At 41.9% G+C, this 17,865-nt stretch overlaps 1 protein-coding gene across 1 annotated transcript in view; it reads left to right on the top strand.

Annotated features, from left to right (window-relative positions):
• Positions 1–1,520: 1,520 nt before the first annotated feature.
• Positions 1,521–17,865, top strand: part of UBE2D2 (ubiquitin conjugating enzyme E2 D2) — a 59,694-nt gene continuing 43,349 nt past the window's right edge. The window contains exon 1 of the mRNA XM_079916669.1: positions 1,521–2,017. Coding sequence (XP_079772795.1) covers positions 1,994–2,017 — 24 coding nt within the window. The 5' untranslated portion in view covers positions 1,521–1,993. The remainder of the gene's footprint in view (positions 2,018–17,865) is intronic.

A 17,865-nucleotide genomic window follows, 5' to 3' on the forward strand; every position in this document is an offset into this window, starting at 1 on the left:
CATGACCCTACATTTTCAAAGAAAAATATGTATATATATATAATGGAAAAACACTGAAAGGACATAAGCCAAATGCCAAAAATGGTTAATCATTGGATGATGATTATCCAACCATATGATGATATGGTTGACTTTTATTTCCTTCCTTTTACTTATCTGTATTTCTTGCAACAAATATATATTACTTTTTAATATAAAAACGTTATTGCTGAAGAAAAATTTTTAAAAATCTGACCAATGGGCATTTTTGTACCTCTCCCATCACAGTTCTCAGGAAGAAAAGATTTAGGACTTTGGACTCTTCCTCTTCACCTTCAACCTAAAACCTATGCATCTTGGGCGACTGGACACAGCTTTTCCCTCCTTTGACTCACTGGGTCCATGGTGGCCCTGCCCTATGGGTCCAGCCTCTACTCAGTAGATGAAGCAGTACAAGTTTTGCTGCTGATGTATTATGTGACTTTTGGCAAGATTCTTTTCCTTAGGGACTCCAGTTTCTCCTCTCTTAATCAATGATCTTCAAGGTCCCTTCCAGACAGAGGAAAGAACAGATTTAGAATCAGAAAACCTTGGTGGAGACTTGAGAATGTGGGCATCACCTCCCAGGAAAATATTCTTTACTATTCTTCCGTGTTCCCAGTGTCTCCAGACAGGTAAAAAGCACCTCCCAGCCCAGGCCTTATAAAACCAGTGAGCCTTATATTTCACTAGTCCTGGTGCAGGGTTCGACACAGAGTAGTTGCTCAGTGAACTAGCCTTTTGCCTTCATCTTCTAAAAACAACCCCAAAATAGGTTTTCTAACCTTGCATTTGATGGTGATTTGAACGCAAGGTTGGTTTTAATTACTGGAGCACACGTTTTGCAAGTTTTTTGTTTTTTTTTTCTCCCTGAGGTAACAGCTACAGTGCCTATTTGTAACAATTTACCAAGCAGAGCACTTCTCCTGACATATCAGTGGCTGAGACATTCAAACTGTCTCTCAGCTGGGGCCTTTGTCGGAAACACCATCTCAGGGCTGCCTGCGGCGTGCTTGTACAACCACATTCCCGCAGGTGCCCAGGCTGTTGCCACGCGGCTTCCACGGAGGGATCTGACGAAACTCTCGACTTCAGGGAAGTCCCAGCTTTGCCACTGTGGAGCTGTGTGACCTTGGACAAGTCCCTTCCTCCTTCAGGAACATTGCAATGGACCTAAGCGCTCTTCCCGGGTCCGTCTACGCTCTGGGGATGGTCGGGTGATCTGAAAAACATTCGCTTTTAACGTTTATTGATCTCAGATGTCACGCGAATGAGGAACCACAAACAAGGGACTCATCGGTCGTAGCGAGCGAAAGAGCTTCTGCGACCCGCACCACAGGTCTCGCGAGATCTCCTCCTTGCGCTTCTCGGCGTCATCGTCTCGGCGGCCGTGGCAGCGACGGCGACAGCGCGTAAGGTACTCACAGGGGCGGCCCGTATCCCTCCGCCGCCGGCGCGGCCCAGCCCTCCCTCCCCGGCCCGCCAATCCCCGCTCTCCCGACCTGCCCCTCGGCCTGGGCCCACCCCGCGCTCCGCCTGCCCCACCCCGGCGGCGCCGCCCGCCCGCGCGTCCCTCGGTCCACCTGCAGCAAGCAGTCCTTCCGACCGTCCGACCCAGAGGCGCCGGCCGAGCCCGAGGCCTGGGCTCTTGCTCCCTGGCGGAGGGATCCGCGGCGGCTGAGGAGGCGGCGCTGAGCCTAGAAGGAAGAGGCAGCTACCGCGGTGGCGGCGGCGGCGGCTCGGGCGGCAGCGCATAAAGGGGCCGCCGCCGGGTGATGCGGTGACCCCTGCGGCAGGCTCAGGAGCCGAGTGGGCCACGGCCCCAAGTCCGTCCCGCCGGACCCGCGCTCCGGAACTCCCCATCTTCTCCGGCCGACCCGCGATCACCGAGGCGGCCTCGCGCCCCCTCGTCCCTTCCCCGTCCCTCCCCTGCCCCTGTTCCCGCCCCGGGGGCCGCCTCCACCTGCCTCCCACGATGGCTCTGAAGAGAATCCACAAGGTAAGCTGCCAAAGGTCGGCTTTGGCGGGTCGGGCTGCCGGGTGGGTCGGCTGAGCAGGCTGCGGCCTGCATTTCCCGCCGTCGCCTCCGCCGGGCTCGCAGCTTCTTTGGACCCGGCTGCCGGCGATGCCCCGGCCGGGCTGCCTTCACACCCCACTCCCAGTGATGGCGCCCACGGAGGCCCGGGCGCGCTGCCCGCGCTTAGGCCGGAGGTATGTTCGCCGGCTCAGCGTTCCTTCCCAGCCTCCTCTCTAGGCCCCGCGTGGTATGGAGTCCCAGGGCCTCTCCACGGCCTGGGACTGCTGTGCCAGAGGGCCATTGTCCGGCCGTGCCGGGAGGGGGTGCTGGGACTGGGGCGTTGGGCGGCCCCATCGACGGAGGTCGAAAGGGCTCTATGCCCCATCTCTGCCCATAAAACCCCTACCCCCACTTGCCTAGGCTTCCTGCACAGAACCGCTTGAGCTTGGGGCCCGTATCTCAGGCAGACTGAGGAAGCCTTTTTGTCCGATCCACAAATATTTCTGGAGTTCACTTGCCTCTTAGTGGCCGCACGCTTCGGTCCACTTAACTCTTCCAGAAACTGTTAAGAGTAGGAAGTTCAGGAGGAAATAAACATGACTTTTATGAGGCAGGTGGGAAGTAGAGGGAGAAGCGTTTTATTCCTTGAGGTTGCCAAATGTAGTCAGAAACTGACACTTCAGTTTGCAGGAATGGATTTAATAGAAAACCTGTTAAATTGTCAAGGGTAGAGGTAGAAACCTGAAAATTGAAAACCACTGGAGAGAATTTCATAAAGTTTCTTTTTACATTCTCTTCGCAAAACGGATTTTAACGCTTAAATTAGGTGATATGTTCAGGGAGATCCTTTTAATGTAGGAGGTATTTTGCTACCTTTTTCCATTAGGAAGGATTTCTTTGCCCTTTAGGATGAAGGGTTATTTATTTGTAGTTGCCTCTACAGAGGTTTTTCTAATATTGCTCTGGAGTATGGGTTTAGCTTAAAGTTTAGGGTTTTTTCCCTTCCCTGTAATATTGTAACCTCCTATTACCTCTCACTATCTTTTTTTCCTTCTTCTTCTCAGAAGTGGGGAAGCGGCACTGGTGATTTTTGTTTGGTGTTTCACTTGGCTACTTGGAGAGGCTGTATTAAACCTCTAGCCAGTAAGAAGTAGATCCTGGGATTATCCATCCTAAAGGATGGGATAGAGATGCAAGGGGAAGAGAACCAATTTTCACCTTGCCTTAAACTCAGTGAAAATGCAGGTTTGGTCAGTTTAAACACCTCAGCTCAGCAGCTTGTCTTCGTTTCATTCTTGATCAAAGACCTTTAATGTGGAATTAATCCCAATGGTTACTGTAAATTAGGTTAGATCCTCACCAACTTCTTTTGACTTTGATTTCTATCAGATGAAAAAGGGCAGACTTTAGACAGAGTAAATCTACTAAAATGAAGCCGGTTATTTGTTAAAAGAAGCTTGAACTTTAAGCAAAGATCTCTTAGAGGACAGGTCTTCCAAGTAAATAATACATATGCATTTTTAAGGCTTTAAGGAGTTATGAGATTTTAAAGACTAATTGAGAAGTTATCAATTCAAGATTATACTTGTGGAAGATTGTGGCCTTATTTTTAAAACCTGAAGAAGAGTGAGTATAATGTGCGATCACTTACAAATCAAGAAATGTAGCCTTTAATCTCTACTCTGATATGTATGTTATGGAGGTTTTTTCAGAAAAGGAACTAGCACTCAAAACATGCATTTTAATCTTCTAATATCCTTGCCTCCAATAATATGATTTCTTTTGAATACTACATGTTCTCTAGATTTTCTCTAAAAGATGCCCTTATTAAAATTTTAATAAGGAAAATCAAGTGTACACAATGATAATTTGAACTTTTAAAACTCAGTATTAACCTTTTTTCACCTGGTTTATAACCTAGAGCCATCCTCAAAGTATGGCTCAACTTCTGAGACTGCCAGGGATTAGAAAAATAAAATTTATTTTTGATGTACATACTAGTCATAGTCAATAAGATTGTGAAAACAAAATGGAGATTTTTTTCCCCTAACTTTTTGTATGACACCAATTTTAAATTGAATGCAGACTTGGATAAGACCAGTCCTATCTCACCCTCAGCCCTAGTAATGTATCTGCGATGGAATCCCCCAAAGACATACTTGGCTTACATAACTGATCTTGGTCTTGAACCTTCCCAGTTGCTATTCTCTAAGAAAATAGTTCTGCTTAAATACCTCTCAACTTCAGATATCATGAACTACTGCATCTGGGTTCTAATAAAATTTTATTAAGAACAAATACTTTTGACATGTGGCATCTTTAGGAATTCAGTATCTTGTGTTTCATTGACAGAGGGAAATAGTGTTCTGTGAATCTGACAGTCCTTTAAATGCCATGACTTTTTTGGAAAAAGCTTTTGGTGGACTTTATTTTGATATATACTTTAAGGTCAACTGACCTATGCTTTAACAGAGTTTACCAAAGAGGTTTCATTTTGAACATCCATTGTAGTTCTGTGCAGGGATTGGGACCCTTTGGGATTGTTCGTATCTACACCAAATGGCCCCAGCCTGCTACGTTTTGAGGTTTTCTGCTGACATTATCAGTCTTCAGCTTTGATTTTGATGCTTTGAGTGTCTGCCTCTAGCAGCACCACCCCCAGCCCTTTTCCAGTTGGCTGCCTCTCATCTGTTGTGGGCTGGGAAACCAGATCACTGAGCTTATTAAAATTATGTCTAAAATAAGATCCAGTAGGCTCTGAGTGAAGAGGGCTTCATGTGTTCTGTGAACTGTGTGGTCTGACTGATCAGAGACCTTTTTTTACTTGCTTCCTGTTTTTCTTCTTTACCTTTGTTATACAGATGCAGGAAGCTTTTTGTTGCTCTTAGCGTGCCATAATATTGAAATACAAGGTTAATTTCTTTATTTTGAGGAAGGGTAAAAGGCTGAATATCATGATTCTTTGAAGAATTGAAGACAGACCAAAGTTAAGATACTAAAAAGCTCTTAACAATGATAGTGCCTTGTACATTTTAATGGTGTCGTGCTAGTTATAGTTAACATTTGGAATACATAGCTTTAATGCCAGGGCTATCACTTGATTTACTGTATTTCTATGATTAAAGGTCTTAAGGCCCCTGAAAAGCCCAGTCAGTCAATTTTCCAGTAAAATAAAGATTTCAAACTCTGATGGCTAGGCAGGTGACCAAAGTGAGCAAAGAGAATTGGAGGGAGCTAGAAATTGCATGTGCTATTAGAAGAGGGCAGCTGCTATTCAGCTCCCTCCAAATGTTGCTATTGCCAGGATCTGTGCCCAAAGTTGCCAGATTTTTTTTTTTTAAGGGAAGCCACAAATCCAGATTTTTGGCAGCCAATTCAAATTAAAAACAACAAAACCAAAAGACACCACCACACTTTTTTGTAGATTGGTAGGCACCAGTTTAGTATATGAATTAAAAATAACCGAAGATTGAGGTTCAGCAAGTAACCAGGAGTGTAAGGATTAAATCATTTAAACCATACTTTGTCTTTTTAAAAGTGTCAAAGTATTGTTTTATGTAAATGGGTACAATTAAGTATCAGTAGTTTTTTGTAAACTTCTAATTAACTTCTTTGGTGAAGTTTTATATGGTTATAGTCATAGGAAAAGCCAATTTAGTAGATGCATTGATCCCATGGTAGGAGTTTACATCTTAACTCTTAACTTCATTGTGATCCTGTTTCATGTTATGAATCATCTTTCTGTAGACTACATACTTTCAAAATGTCTAAGATTGCCAGTTACCAAAGGGTGATTTTTAAGGATATGGGAAAGGAGTTGTAACATTGTAACAGTACTAATTTTAAGATTATTTTAAAATACTGTACTAGAAGTGTGATATCATACATTGCATTAATCTTATCAGAGGTAAGGATCCAGTGAATTCCAGTCAAAATGATGAAACAAATTAGCAAATAGTCTTGAGTATTTGGAACTTCAGTATAATAAATGGTTGACAGAAGATGACTGTTTGAATTAGTTTTATCTTGGAAAGCAGACATCCATTTTTATTTATTTATTTATTTATTTGGCTGTGTTGGGTCTTCGTTGCTGCGCACAGGCTTTTCTCTAGTTGCGGCGAGTGGGGGCTACTCTTCGTTGTGGTGCGTGGGCTTCTCATTGTGGTAGCTTCTCTCGTTGCAGAGCACGGGCTCTAGACGTGCGGGCTTCAATAGTTGTGGTACACGGGCTCAGCAGTTGTGGCTTGCGAGCTCTAGAGCACAGGCTCAGTAGTTGTGGTGCACGAGCTTAGTTGCTCCACGGCATGTGGGATCTTCCCGGACCAGGGCTCGAACCCGTGTCCCCTGCATTGGCAGGCGGATTCTCAACCACTGCGCCACCAGGGAAGCCCCAGACATACCTTCTTACTCCAAAAGATAAGCTTCTTGAAATCTCAGGGAAGATTTTTATTTTTTCCTTTAGAAAAGGATTTTTTGTTTCGCAAAGGTTCATTGAATTGAGAAACTTTATTTGGCTCTTCTGGGTTGCTATTTAAATGTAATTTAAACAGCCGTCATTAACTTAATAAATCTAGGGTTTTTTTTTAAGTCTCCCAGTGTGTATTACTGTACTGCTGACTGACAAGGAGGAAGTTTTGACAAAGCCCAATTCTGGATATTTTAGTCCAGAGAGAGAGGGCTGCTAAAATATCCTAGGCAGTTCCCAGGATAGGAATACCTGACTCATGCCTGATGCTGCCAGCAACCTCTGCAGCCTCATCCCAGAAATGAAGGAGCACACTTGTTTTTTCTGTAGAAATAAAATTTTGGTGGTTAGGTTCCCAGACTAACCTTCAAAATCATGTTAAACTATGACATAGGAAATAAAGTACCATTTGTTCTTTTGTCTGCACAGTCAAGTGAAATTTCAAGTAATAGAATCAGAAAATTTTAGCACTGCATCACCTCTCAGAGCTACTGTCTGAAAAGGCCATGTGACTTAGTAGGGCTGGATAAAGAACCTGGGTTTTTTGACTGTGCCCAGTGTCTTTTCTGGCAGGCCCTATACTCGTAGATAGTCGTTAGGTATGTAAATCCAGAGGATGCAATCTTTTTCTTTTGTTTGAACAATTGGATATTTAAACTATGCCCTGGAACCAGAATATTTTTTCCTCAACATCTCTTGTTATTGTTGGAGAGGTGTCTATGAATTCCCTTAAAACTATGTAGATTTTGGGGGGGGGCGGGTTTCAATGTTTTAATTCCAAAAAGCAGAAAAATAAGAAACTATGCAAATTTTTGATGTTCTGTCCTCCATATATCTTTCATCATAGTCAAATGGTTTTTTTTTTTTTTTCAAATGGGTTTTTTAATCTCTCCAAAAGACTAAGAATCACTGTCCCGTCTCCTTAAACATTCTGTTTTAATCTCAGTAGGTGACCCAATTACCTATTCTGTAGAGGAAATAGAAATTTGTGTGAATTCTTTCAAATTTCCTTTGAGGCCTTTAAAAAGAAAAAGAAAAACCAAACACCACAGCTACCATCTTTAGAGTACTCACTCTGTATCAGAATGACTGAATCTTCTGAACAACCCTATGAAAATTCTGTTCTCCCCAGGTTAGAAGAGAAAATGGAGATTTGGAGAAGTAAACAAACTTGCCTGTGATTATATGGCTATGATAGGAAAAGCCAGGATTCAAATGCATTCGGTCTTGACTATGGAGCCAGCCATTGCTCCAAGTATATACCTTAGTCATTGCCCTTCTTCCCTTTTGTCTCTGAAGAATCTATACTTTACCCATTGCAAGCTAACTTTTTTTTCATCCTATTCTTTTTGCCAGGTCCTTGCTCTCTAGTAATTGTCCCTACTCTCCTAGTTCTAATCCCTTCTCTGACTCTCCTAAGCATCCAAACTTGTCTAAGACTTTCCTCATCCTAAAAAAAAAAACTTTTAAACTCTCCTCTCCCCTAGAGCTGATTCCTTTCCTTCCTCCTCTTTATCCCTTCCATCTCTGGCATTTCAGTGCCAAAATTCTTGACAGAATAGTGTCTGTTCACTGTTCTGGGACTGTTCAGTAAGGTCACTGATGATTACTTAATTGCCAAATTCAATGGATACCTCAGTTTTGTAACACTTAGTGTGATTATACTCACATTATTACTCATTTCCCTTAACTTTTGATAAACTTTCTCCTCCTTTCTCATATCTAGTGTTCTAATAACGTTAGTATTTCCTAACGTTATTAGAACACTTTTCAAACTAATATTATTTATGGATACAAACAAAAGTTCATGAAATAATGCACACTTGGATTAAAATTGACAGCACAAATGGCTGTCAATTAGGTAAGCTAATTAACATAATATATAATATACAAGCACAAAAATAGGTAAATTAACTTAAAAACAAAATATATTAAGGTGAAACATTATTCATTGTCATTTTGCTATAAAGTAACAAACACCTAAAGAATAGTATTTTAAGAAAATGAAAGGGATCCTCATCAGGTGCTGCACTAAATGTGTTACTCTTGGGAATTCCCTGGCGGTCCAGTGGTTAGGACTCCACGCTTTACTGCTGAGGGCCTGGGTTTGATCCCTGGTTAGGGAACTAAGATCCCACAAGCCGTGTGGCATGGCCAAAAGAAAAAGACGATGTGTTACTCTGTATTGTTTTCATTATAGTATAATGTGAAAATTTTTTCAGGCAGGTGCACTACAACAAAAGAAAGAATTAAAACTGCATGTTTTGCAATATTCATGCAATTAGGCCACTACCAACATTATTAATTGTCTCATGGGCAGACAGATCACCTAATTAAAAAATAAAAAGTATATGCTTTGCTCATGTTTATTTTAAAATAATCTGGTTTTTCGGGCTTAAGAATCAAAGGACTCTGCTTTTCATTTAAAACTTCCATGGGACTTCCCTGGTGGCGCGGTGGTTGAGAGTCCGCCTGCCGATGCAGGGGACACGGGTTCGTGCCCCAGTCCGGGAGGATCCCACATGCCACGGAGCAGCTGGGCCTGTGAGCCATGGCCACTGAGCCTGCGCGTCTGGAGCCTGTGCTCTGCAACGGGAGAGGCCACAACAGTGAGAGGCCCGCGTACCGCAAAACAAAACAAAACAAACAAACAAAACCCTTCCATATTCTAGCTATAAGTCCATGGGGAATGTAGAAATATTTAGTATTCAGTAAGCTTTGATTAAATAACTTCTCAAATATATATTGAATTATGATAATAAACAGGATAGTTCACTGAAGTCAGGTAATACCCATGGTTAAATGCTGTTTATGCATCGGAACACATATAATTTGCTTTGTGGTGTGCAAGTTTCTTGAGGCAAATTATTGCTTTAAATTCGTGGAAATATGTAGTATTTCTTAAAGACATATTAAAAGTAGATAAAATTTAGGACAAAAAGATTGCCATTTTTATTCCTATAATACATGTTAGTGTCTCATGAGAAATATTAGTGTAATTGAAACAGTTCTAATTGATCTTTCTCAGAATTATTTTCCTTTAGTCTTTGTGCTTTTCCTTATGCCTTCTCAACCCACTCTCTCCTCCTGAATTCTTTCTTCATCCTTGGAGATCCAACAGACTGCTTCTCTGTGAAACATGCCCCAGTAATGCAGGCAGTAGGATTCTGCTGTAGAACTGTTTCTTAGTATGTAGACATGATTGATTATTACCCCCTCTAGACTGAGCTCTTCTGGGCAAAGTCCCTGTCTTACTTATTATATTCCCAGTACCTGATGTATAGTAGGCATTCAGTTTTTGCCAGCAACATTTAATGAAAGTCAACAGCAAGTGGTATAGTGGAAAAAAATAGTAGGATTTTGGAGCAACATGCCTACTGAGTCATGTTCTAACCCTGTGGCCTTAGGCAAGTTACTTCACTGATTTTTTTTTGGCCTCAGCTTCCTTGCCTATAGAATGAGGATAGTGTCACATACCCTGCAAGCCTGTGGGGGATGAGTAGAAAGAAAATATGGACCATGTAAAAGATAGTTTTTTGTTTTTTGTTTTTTTTTTAAACTTATTTATTTAATTTATTTATTTTTGGCTGCGTTGGGTCTTCATTGCTGCACGCGGGCTTTCTCTAGTTGCAGTGAGCAGAGACTACTCTTCATTGTGGTGCGCGGGCTTCCCATTGCGGTGGCTTCTCGTTGCAGAGCACGGGCTCTAGGCGCATGGGCTTCAGTAGTTGTGGCACGCAGGCTCAGTAGTTGTGGCTCGCGGGCTCTAGAGCGCAGGCTCAGTAGTTGTGGCACTCGGGCTTAATTGCTCTGCGGCATGTGGGATCTTCCTGGACCAGGGCTCGAACCTGTGTCCCCTGCATTGGCAAGCGGATTCTTAACCACTGTGCCACCAGGGAAACCCAAAAGATAGTTTTTAATATTAATTACCACTGGCTTAACTGCCCAGTAATGATGACCCATGAAATTGGTAGAATCTTGAAATCTTAGGTGTCAGTGTTAAGTGTCTGTTTAGCATTTCACCTTCATTGGTACCCCAACCAAGAAAGAAAAGGGAAAAAAATATACCCTGATGTTGTAAGGTGATGTTTTCTAATATTTCTAAATGAAAAAAGGGACTGACTTCCAAATTTTTTCTTCAACAAAGTTCTAACTGTTGTTATCTTAATATGTTTTCAATAAATGTGATACTTTTGTAAGCCTAGACGTGAAAACAGTTCTCTTAACATAATCTTGTAATAGAAGTATCTGCTGCTGTCCTTTGAGCATGTCCCCGCACCACTTGTAGAACATCAGTGCCTATATAAGTGATAGCACTCCTTTGCCAACTTCTTAAGGGCGTATAGCAGATAAAACATTTGAAATCAAAGCTGAATTTTACAGAAGCTGCAGTGATAACAGTTTAGAAATAGGTTTCTTAAAATAATAGTATGCTAATGGGAGTGAGTGATTTTCTTTAGATTAAATGTCCTCATTTATACCATCTGTATTAGTTTCATAGGGCTGCTGTAATAAATTACAAAAAACTGAGTGGCTTAAAACAACAGAAATCTATTCTCTCACAGTTTTGGAGGCCAAATGTCCAAAATGAGCATACCTTCAGGGCCACACTCCCTCTGGAAGCTCTGTGGGAGGATCCTTCCTTGCCTCTTCCAGCTTCTGGTGACTGTAAGCATTCCTTGGTTTGTGGCCGCATCACTTCAGTCTCTGCCTTCATCTTCACACTACCTTCTCTGTGTGTGGTCTTCTCTTTTATCTCTTATAAGGACACTTGATCTTACACTTAGGGCCCACCCATGTAATCCAAGATGATCTTATCTCAAGATCCTTAATTTAATTATGTTTACAAAGACCCTTTTTCCAAATAAGGTAACACTTATAGGTCCAAGTAATTAAGATGTGCCACATACCGTTTTAGGGACCATTCAATGCTGTATACCATCTAATCCCCAAATTCTAATAAAGTGACTGCTGTAATTACAGTTGGGCTTTTCTGATTTTGTTTTTATCTTTCTAAAATTTTGAAACAATCTCAAACCTACCAGGGAAGTTGCAAATACAATACCTAGAACATCTTTTTCTTTAACCATTTCAGAGTAAGGTGCCAACATGATGACTCATCAACCCCAAATACTTTAATGTGTATTTCTTACAAAATGGACATTCTGCTACATAATCGCAGTATAACCATCAAAATTAGGAAATTTCCATTGAGATACTACTGCTATCTAATCGTCAGACTCCATTTAAGTTTTGCCAGTTGTTCCAATAATGTCCTTTATAGGAAAGAATCCAGTCTGTAGTTACTTGTTGCATTTAGTTATCTATCTCTAGTTTTCTTTAATTCCTTAGTCTTTCCTTTGCTTCATGACCTCAACACTTTTTTTAAATTAAAGTGTAGTTGCTTTATGACCTTGACACTTTTAAAGATTAGAGTCCAGTTATTTTGCAGAATGTCTCTCAGTTTGTGTTTTTCTGATATTTCCTTGTGATTAGATTTAGGTCATGCATCTTTGGCAGGAATGTCACAGAAGCAATGCTATGTCTGTCTCTACATCCTATCAAGTGGTACATGATTTTGGTTGGATTCTTTTCATTCCATCCTGTCCGGTGGTATACAGTTTCAGTTTGACCCATTACTGAGAATTTTCACTTCCATCACTTGATTAAGGTGATATCTACCAGGTTTCATACTGTAAAGTTACTCTTTTTCCTTTTGTAATGAGTAAATAATTTGTATGGAGTTGCTTTGAATATATGTACTTCTTCTGTTTTTACTCTTTATCTATTGCTGCATAAGGAAATACCCTAAAACTTAGCTGCTTAAAACAATAAACATTTATTATCACATAGATTCTGAAGATTGGGAATCCAAGAATGGCTAAAAGCTGGGTGGTTCTGGCTCAGGGTCTTTTTTTTTTTTTTTTTTTTTTTTTGCGGTACGCGCGGGCCTCTCACTGTGTGGCCTCTTCTGTCACGGAGCACAGGCTCCGGACGCACAGGCCCAGCGGCCATGGCCCACGGGCCCAGCAGCTCCACGGCATGCGGGATCCTCCCAGACTGGGGCACGAACCCGCGTCCCCTGCACCGGCAGGCGGACTCCCAACCACTGCGCCACCAGAGAAGCCCTCAGGGTCTTTTTTGAGGTTGCAGCCAAGCTGTTGCCGAGGGTTGCAGTACTCTGAAGACTAGAGGATCTCCTTCCAAGCTCACTCCGTGGTTGTTGGCGGATCTCAGTTCCTTGTGGGTTGCTGGACTTACAGACTCATTTCCTCCCCACGTGGGTTTCTCCGACTCAGAGCTGCCTGAGTGTGCTTAAGACATAGCAGCTGGGTTCCCTCAGAGTGATCTAAGAGAGAGAGAGCATCCAAGTGAAAGCCTGTAGTATCTTTTATAACCTAATCTCAGAATCGACAGGCGTACCATCACTTCTGCCATGTTCTGTTGGCCTCACAGATTACCCCTGGTACAGTGTGGCAGGGAAGACTGCACAAGGGTGTGAATACTAGGAGTTCAGGATCGTTGGGAGCCAACCTGGAGTCTGGGTGCCACGCTGTTACTCAAAAATTTTAACTTACTCATTTTAAAGTTTATATTTGTATGGACTCATGATTTCCTATTTTATTCATGTGGGTTTTAATAATTTATTATTATTTACTTTAATCCTCAAATTGTCCCCAGTTTGCTTTTTTCCCCATCATTTGAGCACTTCTTTAAGTTCTGGCACAAAAAGATGTTTCCTGCATTTTCTTCTACCTTCCCTGCTCTAGCTCTGTTATCATCTATTTTTCCAAGGATCCCTTGGTCTTTTTAGTGGTGAATGGTATTTAGAAACCAAGATCTGGATGCTAGGTATGCTCATTGCTTTTGGAATCTCACTGTTTCCAGGCTTTCTCAGTGTAATCAGTGGATGTAGCTAGGGGAATATGTGTATGTATAGATTTACTTTTCTCTATATATATCAAAAACCATGAGTTCACACCGGTGCCTCTCATTCCAGTCCAGTACCATAGGGTTCACCCCGTATTTTTTCCTTTCAATATTGGTATTCCTTTTCTTACAGTGAAAAACCTGGCTTCCATTAATGTATTTACTCATTTGATCAATTCCCCTGTGTATAATCAACTTCCCATTGCTGTGGCCCACCTGCATAGATACGATTCTTTGTCCCCGTCTCTCCTAGGGATGCCCTTCTTAACTCTGTCCTATCTTGGACATCCTGCACTGGGTCATGCCCATTCCCCTGTGGATAGCCTCACTATTTTAAAAAACAAATTACAATATAGGACTTGTTTGACATAAATATTTAGATTAAAAACTGTTTAAAATAATAATGCTAATTGTTACTTAAAACACATATGGAAAAATCAATCTAGTGATTGTGACCACATGCACTTTTCCCATTTAGGGAATATGGCATTTTCTATAGCCCATTTTTGGAAAAAACTAAAACCATAATTTTAGTTTAGTGTTATTATTATGAGACAATTTTGATAATTATACTAGTAACCTGTATAAACTAGTCTCCATTCTTAGAAATAGTTGGAAGGAACCATAATTTAAAGTCCCGAAACTTAATCTTTTATTATGAAGTATTTTTATGTCTACAGAAAGTTTTAGATACTGATGTGACCAACACCTAGGTACTTACTATCCAGTTTAAGATTCAGACCTACCTAATTTAGCTTCAGTGTTAAAGTTTAGTCAGGAGCCATGCCTTCTTTTGGTAATTTATGAGCTTGGGATCTTTGCATATATTTAGAAATATTCATGTTTTGATAAAGGTACATTGTTGTAAGTAATGGGGAATTACTTGTGAAACCTCCCCTACTTTACCTATTGCATCAAGGCAATACTATATCATCACTGAGTTAAGTAGTAGGCTAGATTCCTGTCCATTGAAAGGTTATTTATACTTTAAGCATTGTGTTTCACTTTTGTTGACTAGAAGTAATAAAATCCACTTTGAAGTAATTGAGCTTACCAGGAGTATATCATACATGCTTGTGAGCTCTTTTTAAAATTGTGAATTGCCATGATATTTATATCCATTTCAAGGTTGACTTGAAATCATTGCCCACATGTTTAAAACACTGATTAAATTGGTTTAAAACAGAAATTTGAATTCCTTTCAAAGAGAAATAGTTACACCATTTATTTTTATCACTACAGGGCAAATCTCTAATGAATAAAAATTTGTTTAACTTACAGTGACAATCCCAAAACATGCTTATGCAATATTTTTTTTCAGTATATCCAAGTCTTATTTCAGTTCCTCTATTGTTGAACCTATAACTTGATATGAAAATTAAATTGTATGAGGTCACATAAACCATTAATACAAGGTTAAGAAGATTGTTCAGACTTTGAAGAACAACTTGAAGGTAACAATGTAGTGGCATTGGATCATGAACATGACTTGATCTAATCTGGGAGTGTGAGGTAGGACCACCAGTGTGGCACTCCTTTTACTTTTTTTAAATTTTACTTATTTATTTTTGGCTGTGCTGGGTCTTCGTTTCTGTGTGTGGGCTTTCTCTAGTTGCGGCGAGCAGGGGCCACTCTTCATCGCGGTGCGCGGGCCTCTCACTGTCGCGGCCTTTCTTGTTGCGGAGCATAAGCTCCAGACGCGCAGGCTCAGTAGTTGTGGCTCACGGGCCTAGTTGCTCCGCAGCATGTGGAATCCTCTCAGACCAGGGCTTGAACCCATGTCCCCCGCACTGGCAGGCAGATTCTCAACCACTGCACCACCAGGGAAGCTCTCCTTTTACTTTTGTAGTCTGTACTTTCATTGTCTTCTGGCTTCCAGTATTGCTGTTAAGTCCCAAACTATTCTGATTCCTGATCCTATATATGTGACCACCTTCCTTTCTGGAAGCTTATAGATTTTCTTTGTCCCCAATGTTGTGAAATTTCATGATGTTTGGTGGTGTAGGTCAGTTTTCACTTATTTTACTCAACATTCAGTTGGTCTTTTTGAGTCTTTTTTTTTTAATATTTATTTATTGGCTGCATCGGGTCTTAGTTGCAGCACGTGGGATCTTTCATTGCGGCACACGGGCTCTTTGTTGCAGCATGCGGGCTTCTCTCTAGTAGTGGCATGCAGGCTCATTAGTTGTGGCACATGGACTCTCTAGTTGCAGCACGCAGACTCCAGAGGGCGCAGGCTTTGTAGTTGTGGCACATGGGCTCTCTAGTTGTGGCGTGCCAGCTCCAGAGCGTGTCGGCTCTGTAGTTGTGGAACGTGGGCTCTCTAGTTGTGACGCACAGGCTCAGTAGTTGCGGTGCACAGGCTTAGTTGCCCCTCGGCATGTGGGATCTTAGTTCCCTGACCAGGAATTGAACTGGCGTCCCCTGCATTGCAAGACCGATTCTTAACCACTGGACCACCAGGGAAGTCCCTGAGTCTGTCTATATGGATTTGCTTATTCTGGACCTTTCATGTAAATAGAATCATACAATATGTGACCTTTTGTGTCTGGCTTCTTTTGTTTAGGCATAGAGTTTTCAAGGTTTAGCCAAGTTGTATATATCAGTAGTTAATTTCTTTTTATGGCTGAATAATATTCCATTGTATGAATTTACCACACTTCCTTTTTCCATTCATCAGTTGATGGGCATTTGGGTTGTTTTCTTTCTTTTTTTTTTTTTTTCCCGGTACGTGGGCCTCTCACTGTTGTGGCCTCTCCCGTTGCGGAGCAACAGGCTCTGGACGCGCATGCTCAGCGGCCATGGCTCACGGGCCCAGCCGCTCTGCGGCATGTGGGCTCTTCCCAGACCGGGGCACGAACCCGTGTCCCCTGCATCGGCAGACGGAATCTCAACCACTGCTCCACCAGGGAAGCCCTGTTTTCATTTTTTAACTATTAGAATGATACTGCTATGAACATTTATTTTAAAATTTTTGTGTTAACGTATGTTTTCATTCCTCTTGGATATATACCTCAGAGTGGAATTGCTGGATCATATGGTTAATTTATTTTTAATTTTTTTGTTTCCTTCTAAGAATTTTATAGTTTTAACTCTTACATTTAGGTATTTGATCTGTTTTTTCCAATTTTATTTTATTTTATTTTTTTTTGCGGTACACGGTCCTCTCACTGCTGTGGCCTCTCCCGTTGTGGAGCACAGGCTCCGGATGCGCAGGCACAGCGGCCATGGCCCACAGGCCCAGCCGCTCCGCAGCATGTGGGATCCTCCCGGATCGGGGCATGAACCCATGTCCCCTGCATCGGCAGGCAGACTCTCAACCACTGCATCACCAGGGAAGCCCCAATTTTTTAATTGTTGTAAAATACATATAAGATTTACCATTTTCACCATTTTTAAATATACAGTTCATTGGTATTAAGTATATTTGTATTGTTGTATAGCCGTTACTACTCCATCTCCAGAACTCTTTGTTTTTCAAAACTGAGAGTCTGTACCCATTAAACAGTGACTCCTGATTTCTCCCTAGCCTTTAAGCACCCACCATTGTACTTTATCTCTCTATGGTTTTGACTGGGTTCCTCATAGAAGTGGACTCATACAGTATTTCTCTTTTTGTGACTGATTTATTTCACTTAGCACAGTGTCCTCAGGGTTCATCTATGTTGTCAGAGTTTCCTTCCTTTTTGAAGGCTATTTACTATTCCATTGTATGTATATACCATATTTGCCTATCCATTCATCTGCTGTTGGACACATGGGTTGTTTACACATTTTAGCTATTCTGAATAATTCTGTAGTCAGCATGGGTGTATTTTTTCAAGACCCTGCTTTCAGTTATTTTGGGTATATACCTAGAACTGGAATTGCTGGATCATATGGTAATTATATTTATTTATTTATATATAATTAATTTATTTATTGGCTGCGTTGAGTCTTCGTTGCTGCCTGTGGGCTTCTTCTCTCTAGTTGCAATGAGTGGGGGCTACTCTTCATTGCGGTGCGCGGACTTCTCATTGCGGTGGCTTCTCTTGTTGCAGAGCACCAGCTCTAGGTGTGTGGGCTTCAGTAGTTTCAGCACGCGGGCTCAGTAGCTGTGGTACGTGGGCCCTAGAGTGCGCGGGCTTCAGTGGTTGTGGCTCGCGGGCTCTAGAGCGCAGCCTCAGTAGTTGTGGCGCATGGACTTCAGTGGTTGTGGCTCACGGGCTCTAGAGCCGAGGCTTAGTAGTTGTGGTGCACGGGCTTAGTGCTCTGCAGCATGTGGGATCTTCCTGGACCAGGGATTGAACTCATGTCGCCTACATTGGCAGGCGGATTCTTAACTGCTGCACGACCAGGGAAGTCCCCAGTAGTTTTATTTTTAGTTTTTGAGCAACTACCATATTGTTTTCCACAGTGGCTACACCATTTTACGTTCCCCCTCCCCCACCACCGT

The sequence above is a fragment of the Stenella coeruleoalba genome (assembly GCF_951394435.1).
Source record: "Stenella coeruleoalba genome assembly, chromosome: 3".
Classification (NCBI taxonomy): Eukaryota; Metazoa; Chordata; class Mammalia; order Artiodactyla; family Delphinidae; genus Stenella; species Stenella coeruleoalba.